Source organism: Carya illinoinensis, chromosome 2, assembly GCF_018687715.1.
Source record: "Carya illinoinensis cultivar Pawnee chromosome 2, C.illinoinensisPawnee_v1, whole genome shotgun sequence".
Lineage (NCBI taxonomy): Eukaryota > Viridiplantae > Streptophyta > Magnoliopsida > Fagales > Juglandaceae > Carya > Carya illinoinensis.
In genome coordinates this window covers 2290647-2309126 of record NC_056753.1, presented here as the reverse complement: position 1 = coordinate 2309126, position 18480 = coordinate 2290647, and the positions used below count along the sequence as shown (strand labels likewise).

The window sequence follows — 18480 nt, the reverse complement described above, 5'->3', positions numbered from 1 at the left end:
GATACGATCGACACAAATACAACCCGTTAATACGATTTGATACCCTTAAATACTAGCATATTAAGTTAACTATAATATTTTATATATATTATGCTATAACTCTCATAACATATTAATATATACTAATACTAATACTATATGTTATACATGATGAAATATAATAATACATCGATACTAAATTATTACTAATACTATATACTATATAATTAGTGATTATTAGGCTATAAAATATAATTAATATATATTTTATATTATTAACATATGATCAAACACATATTCATGTTTAAGATTAAAATTTTTTATTATAAATTATAATATAAAATTCTTTTATGTATAATTATATATACTATAAATAAAAATTATTAAATATATGTATATATATATATATATAAACTGATCTGATTTAATTTGGTACTGAAAAATCTAGAATCAGAATCGGATTGATTTTGATCGATTTTTAAAATGGGAAAACTTGTTTTAGACCGAAACGGTTTAAAGCATGATCAATCAGTCTTGTCTCGCGGTTCTCCGATTTAAATTTTTAACGCTATTTAGGGGGCTAATAATAAGATAATAATTCATGTTCTCTAGGACGTACATATCGTTGTTCCAAGGGGAAGTACTAGTACTACTTCCAGGCGATTACAAACTTTCATGCATTTTAAGCGTGAGAATTGATATTGTGAACACGTACACATGAACTTGCGTAATCCATTGTAGCCATATAAAATTTCAAAGCATCGTTACCTTTCAGTAAAATATTTTATCTATAAAGAAATTATATAAAAATAATTTTATAAATTAATATAGTTTGATGTAGTTTATCAGATTATAAAATTACTTTTATTATAAAATAGATCTAACGAATCAGATAAAGTTACGTCAATTTATAAGATTACTTTTATGTAATTCATTCGTAAATATAACTAGGCCTGTGCAGATGACCCGGCACACCGAATGACCCGAGAGTCTCGACCCGACCCGACCCAAAATATGACAGGTTAGCACTGACCGGTTCACCGATCCGCTTGAGTATAACAGTTTTATCTTTTTGTGTTAAACCGACCGACTACCAATTATAAACTCTCAGTTCAAACCCTAGCCTCCAAGACAGCCATGGGTGAGGCGGCGATTATGCATCCAGGCCACGAGATGCCACACGGCCTTGTAGTCGCACATGTGGGCGACGATGTCGATGACGAGGTCAAAGGAGGAAGATGAGTTAGCGAAGGCCATCGATTCTCCCACTCTTGGGTTCTCTGTTACTACCCTCATATTTCTTTTCGTTTCAGGTGGATCATTTGCGTACCTAAGGGTAGAGCTCGGCGACTTCATGGCCTTCATTGCTGCCGGTAACATCTTACTCGAATATGTGATCGGCGGAGCGACCGTTGCCCGTTCATAGACATCCTTCTTCGCCACACTTTGCAACCACCAGCCAAACGATTTCCGCATCGTAGCCCACGGTCTCGGTCCCGACTACATCAAGATTCACCACAGCGAAACTGGGAGGCCATGCCGACTGCATCAAGTTCATAAAGAAAATGATTTCTGCCCTTTTTAGTTTTTGATTTTTGGGATCTTCTGTTAATATTGAGGATGAATGTTAGTTTACCATCACATTGTCGTCTCAAATCTGGGAGATATTTTGTAAATCGATAGGTAGATTGTAAATCGACGGGTTAGAGAGTAGATTTTGTTTTTCAAAGGTCGGGTCATACGGTTCGATCCGACTTTATTTTGATCGGATCATGTCATATCGGTTTGGCACCATAATTGGGTTTATGCGGGTCGGGTCGGCATCAAACCCGACTGTGCAGGATAGGGTTGCAGGCCTAGATATAACAATATTTTGCCTTTTAATGCCATTTGACGTTAACGCATATATATTTGCATTGTGACGTTAATGCATGTGTCAAATAAATAAATTTACAAATATTTTTTTTCCTTTCAAAATTATATTTGTAAAAATATATGGTAAAAAGAAAATAAAGGGTCAAATTAAGAGCTTTTATGACATTCTAAGAATTTGTGCAATGAAGAGGTCTGATGCATGGTAATGCAAATTAACATATATACATGATATGTACACACACAACATGCAGCACACAATTCAATGGAAGAAAATTTAATGCCTAATGCTTATATATAATCTCGAGCAAGACGGGTAATGCAAGAGAACTTCCAGTATTGGGGTTGCTTTCAGATGGTTCGAGCCAGGGCTGTGTCATATCCACATGATCAGCATCATTTGATGGCTTGGCAACTTCAAAGGCATGCAACAAGCTAGCTATTGAAGAGAGAGTGAGACTCCTGGACAAGATCCCCTTCTTGACCCAGAAACTCCTGGACTCAAAATTCTGACCCTTCACGTACGTCTATCATGTCATTGTAACAATGGCTGTTCAAAAATCTAAAAATCTCTCAGGCCAGAACTTTTGAGGGTCGGGCCACACGCGCTCATCCCTGTGGATTTTCCAGGCATTCAACATCAAATGTGTACCAGCACATCCAGCTGAGAAAGTGCAGTCTTCCATTGCAGCACGCATGCTAATAATTGGAGCTGGTGGGTATAAGCTAGCCAGCGCAGTGTTTCCTTGACAAAGGCTAGTTGGAGATAGATCACCAGGTTCTTTATATCAGATTACTCTACGTTCCTCGTGCGCTTGTCGACATGAATATTGTTTAGCTAGCTCCTGATCTTGGGCCTTTCTCTACACCTTTTGATTGTTGAATAGCAAAGATAGCGTCCATGTTAGTTACACGTACATGAATCTATAATCTGATCAAAACGATTCTTTGAACTGATCATCAAAGGGCAAAAGCCTCTCCTAGTATATTTCTAAGTCATGGTTTTATGAAACGACCAGTCTCCTTGTTTCCAGTACAATTAGCCTCACTAGTAATTCTAATTGCACGAGTTTTACCATATAATTAAATCTCGTACCAAGAAAACATAATGGTATCTATATTATTCGTACCATTTTGGTTGCCAAAACGCATACCAAGCAAGTTGCCTCGCTAACGGTAACTGCATCGAAACCAAAGATCTTCGCATTTTTTAGAAGAAAAATAATTTGTATAAATCTATAGACAAATCCTACGCAAATTTTTGTAAAATGGTATATCGCAACCTTGAAAAAGTGTAAAAAAATTATTCTTTTTAAACATAAAAAAATTATTCTTTTTAAACATAATTTTTTTTACCAGGACCCACTTTTTAACAAGGGGCTTGTCTATTTAAGATTTGCACCTAGCATCCATGAATTCCTGCTCTTCCTTTTCCTCCCCACCCAACAATCTGTCCGATTTATGCTGATCCTCTAGCAACCTTCCAATCATATTGTCTATTTTCTTTGCAATTATTTCATTGCTTTTCTATCATGTCCAATAACATCCAACCACCCAATAAACGGTACTATTCATGCATCAGACAGCACAAATACCCCAAACAGATAAAAAAGCATCCCTCATCACATTCTCGAAGTTCTTCACGTCACCTTCCTCATAGGCAGCACCACTTTGAAAAATGAGCAACTTCACTTGTGGGTTGGGGGTGGACAATAGTTGAGAGATGCATGACATGGCAAGCTAATGCAGTACCTGCCACATCAGTCAATAATAGGAGGATGAAACCTTGGGGTTGTAATATAGAAGAAATCATTCATAAAGGAAAATATTTTAAACACTCTCAGAATATAGATATCGTAATACTCTCATTTTACCATAACATTCAAAGTAATTAAAAATTTTTACATGATAGTTACTCAATCGACAAGGGGGAAATTAATCCAAAGAATACACCATAAATATACTATATGCCTGTTGTTGAAGGCCGGTTTTGGGCAAACCTTAAAGCAGTTTTTGTCGAAAAGCCTGCAAAAGAGAAAATGAGAGAGTAGTACTACTGTGTGGGGAGATTTGTGGTTAGAGTGAGTGATGGGTTTTGGAGATGAGAAACAGGCGTACTGCAGGCCAGAGTGCCACAAACGGGAAGTCGTAGTAGTGGCGAAAACGTGGCAAATACTTTAGAGATTACACAATCTTTATCTAGAGACTAGAGAGCAACATTACTCCAATTGATGTCGCCGACTATTGGCATCGGTTTTTGCACACAATGGTCAAGAACAATGGCCGAATGATCCGAAGTCGGAAAGAGAACAATAATCCCTTAATTAAGCACGGAATGAGCTAGTCTTTTTTTATGACAATGCTGTCTTTTAGAGTCTCGGAGAGGGCCATGCTAGAATTCTTTAGTTGTTTATAGTTGAAGTTTCAACTATAAACAACATACAAAACCAGAAACCCCACTAATTTGTTCTTGATCAAAAGAAGTGAAACCAATTTCGAGTCAACAGCAATGATTTTTAAGAATAAATGAACAAAACTCGTATAGATAATACACTAGAATGAAACACTACAACCTGACTAAAAAGATCCTTGAGAGAGAGCACTGTTAGGTTTGCAAATCATGCTTTCTTCTTCCTGTACTGATACCGATGCTTAAAGAGTTCCTCTATTCTCGCCTTCCCTTGAAGAATTTGAACACGCATTTCGCTGCATATATTTCCTCTTCCAAGTACAAACTCAAACACACATTGGTCTTTAGGTCGAACATTGTTCTTCCTTGCAAAAGCAGACCACCCTTTACCAATAATGATTCGGCCATTTTTCCAAAAAAGGACTTTCACAGGGAACTTCTCTTCATTCGGACTGCAAATCACCATGTCTTGATTCAGCTTAATGTTAAATGCCTCCACCACCGATTTATGAAGAAACTGCGACTAGAAAGAACATCATGAGAAATCTATTCTTTCTAACATTTACAAAAGCACATCAACATGGCATAACTGTTAACTCACAAATTGTGAGTCACAATGGAGGGGAATTATTTTGATACAAACAACATATAGGGCAAGGTTCAATTAAAAGTAATAATTCCTTTGGAGGTTTTGATATAATCTAGGATTATGTCACATGAATAGAAATCACTTTTGATTCACCCCGACAGACTTTCGAAAAAACTACGTTGTTTTTTCCAGAAAGATGAGTCTTATAAGACAAATGGTGAGTGTTGACATTCTTCCACTAAAAGGAAACAAAATAAAATGATAGCCTCTACATCTATATATCTGCAAGAGAAGGGGGGGGGGGGGGGGGGGGGGGGGGGGGGGGGGGGTGGAAAGAAAAAGGAGAGAGAGTAAACATACATCTCACTGCAGTCCATCATTGATCTATGCACTCAGAATATATCATCAAATCTGAACAACATGCTCAACCCTCACCCTCAATATACCAAAATCCCACCGTACCCAATGGATGTTGCAGAAAACAATAAATAAACACCGCAAGATACAATACCAGAAAACTCACAGTGAAATTTTGCTCACGGGTAGAAATGGACATCACACAAAACGGATTCTTTGGAGTGACAAATCGGGCAACATTAGTGCTCTTTTTTTGTTCAACAATTGTTCTTGATGTTTGTCGACCAGCTTTAGGCAAACCTGTAAGCATAAAAATTTATAAATATGTCATTTGTATGCATTATATACAAGACCGAAAAATGGGAGAAAGGCTAGTTGAGAATAACAAGTATTAACTAAACTTACCACCTGCTTCTTCATTTTTCTCGAGGCATATCTCCAAAAGCTTTCGCTTGCCGGCACGAGTCAATCTGCCACAAACCCTCTCTTCTATAGTACCTTCTTCAGAATATGGAATAGTCTTACCGGTAGCTTTAGCTTCATACTTCACGCATCCAGTTTTACTGAATATCTTAACCTTAAACGTACAACTTTTAGTGTATTTGAAAATTATGAAGTCACCAAATTCCAGAGAATGATCACTTGCAAAACGTTGCCAGCCATACTTAAAACACAAGCGCCTGTTAATTTGTTCCAGTCCGACAGGCCAAGAATTTCCAGTATGATCAATGAGAATGGCCTTCTTTGGGATGGTTCCATTGAAGTGCTTGATAAAGGCAGGTGGTATGGACTGCATCACAAAATAGATTGGGATTTCATCAGATATCAAGCAGTCTATCTACTAGTAAAAAAACACGCAAAAAAACTCATTCCCATCTAGTGTGCTTTACCTCTAATCTGTATCATATTGATTATTAGGATATTGTTTCCTTTGAATACATATGATGTTTTAGGAAAAAATATAGCCAACATGAGAAGAGTAATGACCTGTGTGAGTTCTACTGTTCTAGAAAGAGCCTAACAAAAGTAGAACCTATCGTCATGTGAGAATAAATAAAACAGTGAGAATCTATTATCACGTGAGAATCTAACAAAATTTATCATAAAAAGAATAAATAAAACAGCTTGTAGAAACATGGGAATATAAATTTAAAAGTGACAAAGTTTACTGAAGAGGTACTCCTCTTAGGTGTAGGTTAGACTCCCGTTCAATAAGGGGTTTAATAGAGAAAATATTTAGCCAATGAAATGTAAAGTGAGGGTTCGAACTCTTCACGTAGAATTAACAATTGTCTCGAAAGGTCAAGGAGATGTGAAGAGGTAGTTTAATCACATTAGCATTAACATCTTCTTATCGTGCACACATGGGAAATATCGAAACTCCTGACACCATCCGAATCTCATCTGCATGTACATTTTAAGCTGTTTTTTTTTTTTTTTGTTAATATATATATATATCTATCATTTAATGAACAACCATTAAAAATGTGAAATCAACAGGGCGGTATTTCCAAAAATTACAAAATCTTGGAAAACAATATTTATCTATTGTCAATTAACCACGCTACTAACAAAACAGAGCCTCAAGATTTTGCGAATTTGGTCCAGAAAATGAAAGAAGAACAGTGATATATTCATGCAACTACTTTTACGAATTCATGAATAAAAAGAAAAATAAAAAATTTAATTATAATCACAATTACGCACTAATATATATACAGATTTAATATAATTGATAAAAAAATAAATTTTATTAAAAATTATATTAATTTAAATTTTAAATACAAATAAATAATATTAATCGGTAAATTAATACTTAATTTTACTTAAAGATTCGTTTGCTGTTAGACGCAAAACAAACAACAAAATCTTGAATGAGAAAAGTCTCCTGCCCACCAATTATTAGAAAACTCAAAACAGAGAGAGAGAGAAGAGGGTGCGTACTATTTGGTGAGAGCTAGTAAATGGGAGAAATACTTTGAAGAACTCAGGGCCGTCGTCGGGGAAAGAGTGTTGTCTCCATACGCGAGACATCGCCGTTGTTGTTTTGGCTCGCTCTTCCTTCCTTTTGTTTTTGTTTTCGAATACTTTCCTCTGAGCGTGGGAAACACCCCTGACAGTACGGATTCCAGAAAAATTTTCCGTCTATGGAACTCTTGCTTTTTAAGTAATCCGTGTCGTACAATCTCCTCCTTTTTTTTTTCGTTTTTTACAAAATGACGTGTCAATTAATTAATAATTTGGCCAGTTGTTATATCGGATTTAAATAATAATAATAATAAATAGTTAAAAAAATTAATAAAAAATTTCTAGAGTGTCTCATAAATTTATTCCTTTATTTTAACCGTTCACATATTTTAATTTTTATTTAATAATTAAAAAAAGTAAATATTAGTGTATTGACTTAAGTTTTTATTTTTTAAAAATATTTAAATATGTTAAAAAAATTAATAAAGAACAAGAAAAAAAATTAAAAATTGATATTTAACCTGTACTGACTGCTGGGCAGCAAAGTAGCATTACCCTATTAATAAATAACAACAGAAAGTTAGATATATATTTTAAGATCTTACAAATAAAATTTATAAATTAACACTACTTGAAATAATATCTTAGAATATAAAACTATTTTAATAATAAAATAAATATATCGTATGATTAAATAATGTCAATTTATAAATTTATTTTTAATAAAAAGTCTTTATAAATATAATGCTTTGATGATTGTTATAGAAATGTTAATCCCCTCAACCATGCTGATAAAAAATTTTTTGAGTGGTTACTCACTTCTGGCTTTCTTTTAAACATAATAGTTCTCATTAAATATGTATTAAATATGTACTGCAGTTACCATCAAGTTGGTACGAGCTGATTCATAGCTTTGAGGTCAGAAATTCGAATCAAGATATAAGTTAAAACTACTTGTAGTAAAAAAGCCTATCTTTGGGCCGTGGAATGAGTTTTAAACTAATTGAATACTTTGGAGATATTGTGGTGACGGACTTTCCTTTAGGACAGTAACTATAGCTCAAACCATATATTCCGCAATGGAGAGAGGCTCCTATAATCACACCCTCATCGCCCTTTTCTTAAAGAAAAAAAGAATTGTACTGCGGCTATGTTTGATTGCCTTACAACCAATTTTGGGTTCTAGAAAGAGTTCATCATGTGTTATGAGATAGAGCAATAACAGTCACAGTAATTCTAAAATTTATGGAACTACAGTCTCAATGACTCTTTTTACTCTTTCTTTTCCCCTTTATTTAATAACTGCAATCAAACTCCAAAGGCTAGCCATTTTACCTTGAGGAAAAACAATATGGAAAAGCAGTTCAACCAAGTATAGTATTAACTAATAAAAGAAAAGAAGTCCCAATGGGGATGGCCATGTGCCCTTAAACAAACCAAAAGATCACTATCTCCACCAGAGCAGAAAAGGAGATCTGAAAATAACTACTATGAAACAAACAAGCTCCTAAAATTATAATTACGACGCATCTGGAGCAACCACTTAACTAAGGTTTCTGAAAATGGAGACTTTCAGCATAGCATCATCACTCTTAATCAGCTCAAAGGCACAAACATCTCCTACTTGCAGACTATTATCCTTAACAAAGGTAGACCAACCACGAGTAAAGGCAACGGATGATGAATGTGGATAACTGCGAAACTTCACCAGCCAGGATTTACCCCCAACCAGAAGCATTACCATCTGCCCACTTTGTTTGATGCCGAGAAACCTACCCAGTACAGTCTGCACAAGAGAGATAGTCAACAGTAGTGTCAGCATAAATCCCCTAATCAGTGATGAAGATTCTTTGGCATAGATCACAGCTCTGAGGAATCGTACAGCTGACTCAACTAGCTTTGTAGTTTTTCCTTATTAGTAATATTTAAATTTCAGGTGCATCACAGGAAATATAGCTATGTGTTTCTGCTTATACGTTTTAGCCTTCGCGCTACCATGTTTCATACGTCCCAACATTGGAATCTACTATACAAAGAAACAATGATCAACTCTATTATATATTTGATTCGATGCAGTAGAGTGAGGCGAAGGACCTCTAGCAACTCTCTCACACGTTTTCTGCTACAAAAGCTAATCCAACTGCATGAAAATTTAGCACCTTTTGTTCATAGCCTACCATCAGATTAATATTTAAGTTAAGTTTTCACTTTTCTTGGACTTATATATCATGAAAGCTTACCATCTTACACCCACGACATATATATGATGGCTGCAGGACAACCTTAAAACAAGGACTTTCAGTTTTAAAGCCACTTGCCCTCTGAAGAGCTCTAGCTTTCTCATCCACATTCAACATTCGAGTCATTCTAAGAGTCTTTGATTTTGGGCATCGCTTGGTAGTAGGAACCAGTTTAGCACCTTTTGTTGACAAGCAAATGATCATAAGAGAGTATTCAAAACTGTGACCCACAGAAACAAATAACATAAAACAGTAGCATTAGAGATTCCAAACCATCAAGCTCCTGTTTGGTAGGATACAAATTTGCTTGCGCTTTTAACTTCTTCACCTTTGCATCTTTAGATTGATAGTGAGGAACCAACCTTGACAGATTGGAAGTACTTGCAGTTTTAGCACTTAGATTGGTTCTCATCATCTTGTGAGGCCGAGAACTTGGTAATGGTGATTTCTTCCTTGTTTTTGGGAGCGTTGGAAAGTCATCCAATATTTGAGCATGACTATCACTACCAGTTTGTTCCATCCGAGAAACTAACAATTCTCCATGAAGATTTTCCCCCTTGCCAAGGGAGCTACTTGAAGGATAATCTATCTCTGTTGCACTCTTATCAAATACAAGTATATAAAAGTGCGAGTTTCCTTCATATCGAAAAACCAGCAAGTGCCCCAGCTTAAGAGAATAATACTCTATGAATTCTTGCCAACCCTTCTGTAACCAAACTTTCCATCACATTTCGTCAATTCAAGTTTCCACTCTGCACCATTTGGAAGCTTAAGAAAAGCTAGATTTGACAGGCCTTCTCCATATCTCCTTATAAATCTTCTTGGAATCATCTGTAAAGAATCTAAATTTAGTTTACATGAAAACCATAGAACTCAGTAGATATTAGTAGCACAAGCATACATACACGCTGTTCTTATTGTGCAATAGAAACATTCAAAATATTCTTTCTTAAGAGGTCTACAAAAACACAATCACCTCAAGGAAAGGACAGCCCGATTAATATGCATTTGGTCTAAGGTATAGCTACTGACTTCCCTAGAAAAATCCTAACCAAGCTGAAGCAATTTAAAGATTTTCTTTTCTGGTGTACAAACCAACACATCAATCTGAGTCTTCAAATCTAAGTTGAGCCAATTGCTGCCATGAAAGTGTTTAAACATTTGCATGGCCTTGGCCTTAGAGAGACGGCACAATACACTGTACAGGACAGCTCTATCTAATCCAAGATCAACAAATAAAGTAATTCGCATAGGACAGCCCCAGCCAATGCAAGATCACCATAAAGTACTTTGTTGCCTACTGAAAAATCTGAAACTTCTTTTCTTTTGCACCTTTTTAGTTTTTTTGCTATCGGTCTTTCACAATGGAAGTTTCATGCATTATAGCATCAAACTATACCAAAAATTTGGAAATTACAAAAACAAAGAAAGCCCACAAAAGTTGACTAACAGGTCACTATCACAGAGTATAATCCAAATAAACTGTTTTGTATTTAATTGATTGTATAAATTAACAATGTCAAACAAATAATAGTGTTATATTGTTAAACCAGATAGAGATGGAAGAGTATGCTCACAAGTTTCCTGTCTTGAAGACAACGAGAGAGAATTATCTTGAAGAAATGTGGGGCTTTCAGTGTACTTGCTGAACTGTCACAGTCTCTCCGGCCTTGAGAAGTCATGGTTGAATTTCGAGTAGTTACAAAGAGTAAAAAGAAGCAGAAGCTTTTAGATAGGGCATGAACTTGAGTGCTTGTACTCCACAAATGTATAATCTGTCAATGTAATTGTTTTTCAGTTTCTGTATCAGGTGTAACAGTCTTTAAAGAGCGATCAATCATGCAGCTGGCTCAACATGAAATTACCAAAGTTAACATCTTTTGAATCCTAGGGCCGTGGTTCAGTTATTCCATCACATGCATGCAAATTTCAACTACATTTATAAATTATTATACGAGCAAAAATAGGAAAAACAAATGGGGGTAAACTTTGTAGCAAAATATCTGCTGCATATTCTGGCTGACCTTCCGAAGGTAAATCTTATGATAAGATTTTACAAAACAAAGGTAAATCTTATGATAAGATTTTACAAAACAAAATATGAAATTCTGCGTATGGGAAAGATTCGAATCCCTTTTTTTTTTTTGATAAATGAGAAAGATTCGAATCCCTGAAACCTAAAACCGGGCCTTCTGTTTCAATTTACATTGTTTGCAACAAAACAGAGCTGTTAACTTGACCAAATAAATATAAAAGAATTTTAGGAATCTGCTAAACCAGTAAGAAAAAAAAAAGGACTTTTACCTTCGCATGCAAAGCAAATAAAAACCCTTCATACCTATCAACCATTGTCTGTTCAAGAACAGAGAGAGAGAGAGAGAGAGAGAGAGAGAGAGAGAGAGAGGCAGTACTATTTGGTGAGCACTGGTAAAGGGGAGGGAAGACTTTGAAGAACTCAGGGCTATCGTCTCCATCTGCGAGATATCGCCATTCTGGTTTCGGCTCTGAACGCGGAAATGAGTCGGAACCGAATCCGCATAAATATTTAGGACGTAATCGAGCAGAGTCAGCCCAGCAAGTCAACTTTCGAGTTCAACTGCATTGCACATAAAAGCACGAGCTCGAATAAAAGTCCACAACTTCTGGAGCTAAGCTAATCTCGTATCAACCAACATCAATTATTTTTTACAAAAGTTGTCATGTTCTTATATAAACCACGCAAGCCAATACATGTTTTATGTGGTACCATGGATTAATTCATAGTTCATACCACAACTCACACGATACTATAACTTGGATCCCGCTTGCCTCCCGTTTCAAAGTAACAAGACATCTCCTGTTAAGACTTAGACGGCCAGCATTGTATGTTGGCAAGTAAAATCCAACCACGTTGAAAATATACTTGTAATTTTAATAAAAATAAATTTAAAGAGACCATTACTATATTATTTATATGTTTGTATATAAATATTTAAAAAATATATAAATATATTTGATACTAGTTATTATGTTTAATTGATATATAGATGGTATTTTTATTATTAGTGTTTTTAATAATTAATTTTATTTTTCTTTTTTGGTTAAAACAATTATAATTGATGTAATGTGTTGGAGTAAAGTTATTGCAAGTGCCAGCATGGAGGATAAAATTTCTATTTTTTAATATATATATTTTTATAATTGCCAGCATGGAAGACATTATTTTTTGTTAATAAATAATATATTTATATATCAACACATAAATAATATAACAAAAACAAAAATCTTTAAAATTTATTTGAAGTAAAATTTTGACAAAAATTAACAAATAAAACATGTGACTCCAACACAGCACTAGCACTCTCTTTTTTGTTTAAAAGATGCAATGATAGCCCTCGGATCTTATAACAGGAGATGTCCTGTTACTTTGCAACCGGAGACAAGCCGGATCTCTATAACTTCATTAGGTATGTTTTTTTAAATATTCATTTGAGGTATGCTACGTCTATAGATATAAAATTTACCAAGTTCTTCCCCTTATCTTATGAGCACCAAAATGCATTGCACCATAGGCAATTCTTGTGTTTCTTTAGCAATAGAATTTTCCATCATATGCCAGTAGAAATGCATGCCAGCGATTACTGGTATTGGTAGCCTGGCTCTACTGTTGTCAGAAACCATAATATTACTCGATTCCAATTTGTGACAATAACTCCAAATATAATTCAAGTCATTAACAGATAATAGAAGAATTAGGGGGGCGACAATCACAACGAAATCAGTCTCCATCAAAGTGCGGAAGACGAGGTCTGTAAATTACCGCCACCATATAATTAAGTTCCTCGAATATAATTATAACCCTACTCTAGCAACCACTTAACCGAGGCATCTAAAAATGGATACTTTCAGTATATCATCGTCACTTTTAATCAGTTCAAACACACAAACATCTCCTGTTTGCAGTTTATTGTCCCTTGCAAAAGTAGACCAACCACCAGACATGGTAACCCGAGCACTAGTAGTCAAAACAGTCACTGGCCATGATTCATCCCCGACCTGAAGCATCACTATCCGTCTCCTTTCTTTCATATATCTGCTCTTGAGAAAGCTATCAGGCACAGCCTGCAAAATAAAGAAATTCAATGCTAATCTTTGCATACGTCCCCAACCAATGATTAGTGATGGAGACACTTTTCCATGGGTTGCAATCTAGAGAAATAGATTCACTTAACAAACTTTTTTTTCTTTATATGCAAATAATGCATATATTGAATAAACATACATATCATAAAAGATATCATTGATGAGGAATTTGCGGTTATATGCATTTGCGTTTCCACTTACTATGTTTTAAACATTAACACATTGGAACCTGTCGGATAGTTTGCAAAACTCTGTCAACTAACAAGTCTCCTCTTTAAATCAATGCATGTTCAACGTGGAAAAGCTAACAGATCAGCTTTTTTTATAATTGCTTAAAACACAGCAGATAGAATAAGTTGATCATAACCCAAGAGCATCACCATACTTACCACAAGCATGCGACAGTATAAAACAAGGGATTCTTTAGAGATGAATTTGCTGGCAGCTTCAACAACCCTAGGTGCCCTTTAAGATGAAGTTCTTTAAGCAACACGTTTACCTATACTCTCCTCACATATCAAAGTTATGAACTTGCCTTTGTTAGATTAACTAGAAAATTTCTGGCACAATAAGATAGGAGATCAATTTTGATCTTGAACTTAAGACTGCAATCTTCTAATATGTAGCCTCGATCTTGAGCTTAAAACCACTAGATTAGCCTCTATCAGTAGTCAGTGCATCTTATCTGCAAATTAGAGGTTTTGATGATCCAGCATACCTGGAATTCAAAGCTTACCAAGTTGCTATTTTTACAAACGTGTGACGGCCACATGACAACCATGAGAAATGGATTTTCAGACTTGAAAGAGCTAGCTCTCTCAAGAGCTCTAGCTTTGTCCCTGGCAGTCCATTGTTGCCTCTTGGAAATGTGAGATTGACGGCGCGTCGGAGAATTAGTCATGTTTCTACTCTCTCTTTTAGCTGAAAACTTAAGCTCCCCTGTCCCATTTTGACAACCAGAAACACCTTAAATTAACTGACATGAACTTGATAGTTTGAACAAACATGCAAAGCATATAATTGAGATCTTTGACCCCAAGAATGCAATTAGGCGAATTTATATTGAGTACCTTGAGGTTCATATGAATCTGGTCTGTGAACATTTTTTTTTTTGGATTAGTCTGTCAGGTCTGTTAACTTCTCAAGCATTAGATTAATTTTCTAGAGGTTCATTTTTAAAATTTACTATAGGAACTTGAAGTTCTTTGATTGCTTCCATTGCCAAGAGCTTTAAAAGAAAAGCAAGAAAGTGAAGGATATATGAAGTTCTAAAGACAAAATAGGTCCCTACTGAAAAGAATAGCAGCTTCCTCACCTGGAGATTGAGGGCAATGTTCTTGAGTAGCATGGAAAATCACAACTTGGAAAGAAGTTTCGATGCCCTCAATCAGTTCAAAAACACAAACGTCACCTACTTCCAGATTATTGTCTTGTGCAAACACTTTCCAACCACATCCAAACACACCTCTCGACATTGTAGCACTCATTTGGAAAATGTACTTGACAGACCAGTATCTCCCATCTAAAACCCGAAGGATGATAGTATCTACCTTCTTATTCAAATAACTCTTTGCAAACCTTAAAGGTAGATTCTGGTTTATTCAAGACAGAAATGAAGATATTAATTATAGCGCTATTCTGAAAGAAAGTATTCAACAAAATTTGTTCTATGTTCAATACTGAATCTGCAATTTGAACTTACCAGGTAGTTTTTAGAACCCACATATGATGGCTGCATGACAGCCACGAAATAAGGATTTTCAGGTTTAAAGCCACTTGCTTTTTCAAGAGCTCTTGTTTTTTCATCAACCCTCATTGTTCGAGTCCTTGGGACATTATATTTTGGGCATTGCTCTGTTATAAAAATTCCTTCAGCACCTTTTGATGACAATAAAAGATAACAAGACATTGTAAAAAATTTTGAACCAAAGAAATAAAGTATATAAAAGATTTCAAACCTTCAAGCTCCTGCTTGGTAGAATGCAAATTTTGTTGAGCCAATCTTGGCATATTCAAATTACTTGTAGTTTTTTCACTAGGATTGGTTCTCATCATCTTGTGAGCTCGAGGACATGGTAACCATGATTTCTCCCTAGTTTTTGTGTCTTTTGGAAAGTCATCCAATATTTCAACAGAACCATCAGCCCGGGTTTCTTCCATTGGAGAAGCCAAGATTTCTGCATCAAGCTTGTCCTCTCCAAGGGAGCTATTGAAAGGATACTCAATTTCTGTTGCACTCTCATCAAATACAAGTACATTAAAGCGAGAATGTCCTTCATATTTAAAGACTAACAAGTGCCCCAACTTTATAGAATAATACTCCAAGAATTCTTGCCAACCCTTCTGAAACCAAACCCCACCATCACATTGTCTTAACTCTACTTTCCATTCTGCACCATTTGGAAGCTTAAGGAGTGCTAAGTTTGACAAGCCTTCTCCATATTTCCTTACAAACTTCTTCGGAAACCTCTGTAAAGATTCAATGGTTAAGTTAACATAAAAACCAGAAAATTCAGCAGAGTAAAAACAACATACACACTCATACGCAGTTCTTATTGTGCAATAGAAACATTCAAAATATTCTTTCTTAAGAGGTCTACAAAAACACAATCACCTCAAGGAAAGGACAGCCCGATTAATATGCATTTGGTCTAAGGTATAGCTACTGACTTCCCTAGAAAAATCCTAACCAAGCTGAATCAATTTAAAGATTTTTCTTTTCTGGTGTACAAACCAACACATCAATCTGAGTCTTCAAATCTAAGTCGAGCCAATTGCTGCCATGAAGTGTTTAAACATTTGCATGGCCTTGGCCTTAGAGAGACGGCACAATACATTGTACAGGACAGCTCTATCTAATCCAAGATCAATAAATAAAGTAATTCGCATAGGACAGCCCCAGCCAATGCAAGTTCACCATAAAGTACTTTGTTGCCTGTTGAAAAATCTGAAACTTCTTTTCTTTTGCAACTTTTTAGTTTTTTTGCTATCGGTCTGTCACAATGCCAGTTTCATGCATTATAGCATCAAACTATACCAAAAATTTGGAAATTACAAAAACAAAGAAAGCCCACAAAAGTTGACTAACAGGTCACTATCATATAGTATAATCCAAATAAACTGTTTTGTATTTAATTGATTTTATAAATTAACAATGTCAAACAAATAGTAGTGTTATATTGTTAAACCAGATAGAGATGGAAGAGTATGCTCACAAGTTTCCTGTCTTGAAGACAACGAGGGAGAATTATCTTGAAGAAATGTGGGGCTTTCAGTGTACTTGCTGTACTGTCACAGTCTCTCTGGCCTTGAGAAGTCATGGTTGAACTTCGAGTAGTTACAAAGCGTAAAATGAAGCAGAAGCTTTTTAAATAGTGCCTCCTGAACTTGAGTGCTTGTACTCCACAAATCTATAACCTGTCAATGTAATTGTTTTTCAATTTCTGTATCAGGTATAACAGTCTTTAAAGAGCGATCAATCATGCAGACTGGCTCAACATGAAATTACCAAAGTTAACATCTTTTAAGGCCATGGTTCAGTTATTCCATCACATGCATGCAAATTTCAACCACGTTTATAAATTATTATACAAGCAAAAATAGGAAAAAATGGGGGTAAACTTTGTAGCAAAATATCTGCTGCATATGACCTTCCGAAGGTAAATCTTATGATAAGATTTTACAAAACAAAATATGAAATTCTGCGTATGGGCAAGATTCGAATCCTTGAAACCTAAAACCGGGCCTTCTGTTTCAATTTACATTGTTTGCAACAAAACAGAGCTGTTAACTTGACCAAATAAAAATAAAAGAATTTTAGGAATCTGCTAAACCAATAAGAAAAAAAAAGGGGGACTTTTACCTTTGCATGCAAAGCAAATAAAAACCCCTCATACCTACCAACCATTGTCTGTTCAAGAACACAGAGACAGAGACAGAGACAGAGAAAGAGAGAGAGAGAGGTAGTACTATTTGGTGAGCAATGGTAAAGGGGAGGGAAGGCTTTGAAGAACTCAGGGCTATCGTCTCCATCTGCGAGATATATTTTTTTATAAAAATATATTAAAAAAAAAAAAAAACGTACGAGGTTGGTATCCAATACCTTCAGCATTCAAAGTAGAAAAATCTAAACAGAAGTTCACACCCCACAGACCTCGACATGGGAAAAATGTTATTTTTATCCTGCTATTTAAACCCACAAAGCTCCTTCTCTCACCTTCCCCCCTCTATTCACGTCGCTGCTCCTTCTCCCCCTTTCCTCAACTTTCGGTATTTTTTGATAAATGTCATTTTTTTATTCAGGTTTCTTCCTTACATCATTCAGCACCGCAACTCTAGTGTACAAACCAAGACATCAATCCGAGTCTTCAAATCTAAGTTGAGCCAATTGCTGCCATGAAAGTGTTTAAACTTTAAACACTAGTTGCAGGGCCTAGGCTTTAGAGAGACGGCACAATACACTGTACAGGACAGCCCTATCTAATCTGAGATCAATCAATGAAGTATTTTGCAAAGGACAGCCTCAGCCAATTCAATTCAAGATCACGATAAAGTATTTTCTTTTGCACCTTTTTAGTTTTTTTACGCTATCAGTTTTTTAGTTTAATTGGTAATTCCCAAACGTCAACAGTAATAATGTCTCGAAAATGGCAACCGTCGTTTTTGGAAGAATCATATTAGAGCGTTCTTGTCGACTACGTTAAATTCATCTTTAAATTTAATTAATATCAACATTTTTTTTATATTTATTTATTTCATTTAAATTCAATTTTCATATTAAATTAATCATTTATTTTCTATAATAATATGTCTCGAAAATGGCAACCGTCGTTTTTGGATAAATCAATTAGAGCATTCTTGTCGACTACGTTAAATTCTTCTTTAAATTTAATTAATATTAACATTTTTTATATTTATCTATTTCACCTAAATTCAATTTTTAT

General features: G+C 35.3%; 3 protein-coding genes across 14 annotated transcripts; all 3 read right to left on the bottom strand.

Annotated features, from left to right (window-relative positions):
• Nucleotides 1-4175: 4175 nt before the first annotated feature.
• Nucleotides 4176-7356, bottom strand: LOC122296682 (putative B3 domain-containing protein At5g66980). 3 transcript variants are annotated; one of them, XM_043106490.1, is made up of 4 exons: nt 7152-7356; nt 5616-5997; nt 5374-5507; nt 4176-4784 (listed from the first exon to the last, which is right to left on the bottom strand). In XM_043106490.1, the coding sequence occupies exons 1-4, from the start codon at nt 7239-7241 to the stop codon at nt 4470-4472; spliced, it is 921 nt and encodes a 306-aa protein (XP_042962424.1). In that variant the 5' UTR covers nt 7242-7356; the 3' UTR covers nt 4176-4469. The 3 variants fall into 3 exon arrangements, with proteins under 3 accessions (XP_042962424.1, XP_042962420.1, XP_042962427.1); XM_043106486.1 differs by having other exon boundaries at nt 5613-5997; nt 7152-7351; XM_043106493.1 differs by having other exon boundaries at nt 4176-4778; nt 5613-5997; nt 7152-7351.
• A 1082-nt stretch (nt 7357-8438) lies between these two features.
• LOC122296663 (B3 domain-containing protein REM19-like) lies at nt 8439-12065 on the bottom strand. Of its 4 annotated transcripts, none has more exons than XM_043106473.1 (5): nt 11720-12065; nt 10993-11190; nt 9689-10246; nt 9416-9594; nt 8439-8961 (listed from the first exon to the last, which is right to left on the bottom strand). In XM_043106473.1, the coding sequence occupies exons 3-5, from the start codon at nt 9933-9935 to the stop codon at nt 8719-8721; spliced, it is 669 nt and encodes a 222-aa protein (XP_042962407.1). In that variant the 5' UTR covers nt 9936-10246; nt 10993-11190; nt 11720-12065; the 3' UTR covers nt 8439-8718. The 4 variants fall into 4 exon arrangements, with proteins under 4 accessions (XP_042962407.1, XP_042962403.1, XP_042962412.1 ...); XM_043106469.1 differs by having other exon boundaries at nt 11827-12065; XM_043106478.1 differs by having other exon boundaries at nt 11754-11843.
• Nucleotides 12066-13061: 996 nt separating this feature from the next.
• Nucleotides 13062-18097, bottom strand: LOC122296632 (B3 domain-containing transcription factor VRN1-like). 7 transcript variants are annotated; one of them, XM_043106446.1, is made up of 8 exons: nt 17640-18097; nt 17400-17569; nt 16753-16954; nt 15496-16006; nt 15240-15391; nt 14853-15129; nt 14256-14476; nt 13062-13516 (listed from the first exon to the last, which is right to left on the bottom strand). In XM_043106446.1, exons 3-8 carry the CDS (start codon nt 16855-16857, stop codon nt 13271-13273), a joined length of 1512 nt encoding a protein of 503 aa, XP_042962380.1. In that variant the 5' UTR covers nt 16858-16954; nt 17400-17569; nt 17640-18097; the 3' UTR covers nt 13062-13270. The 7 variants fall into 7 exon arrangements, with proteins under 7 accessions (XP_042962380.1, XP_042962376.1, XP_042962391.1 ...); XM_043106442.1 differs by having other exon boundaries at nt 17507-17569; XM_043106457.1 differs by having other exon boundaries at nt 17507-17569; nt 17691-18097.
• Nucleotides 18098-18480: the final 383 nt, after the last annotated feature.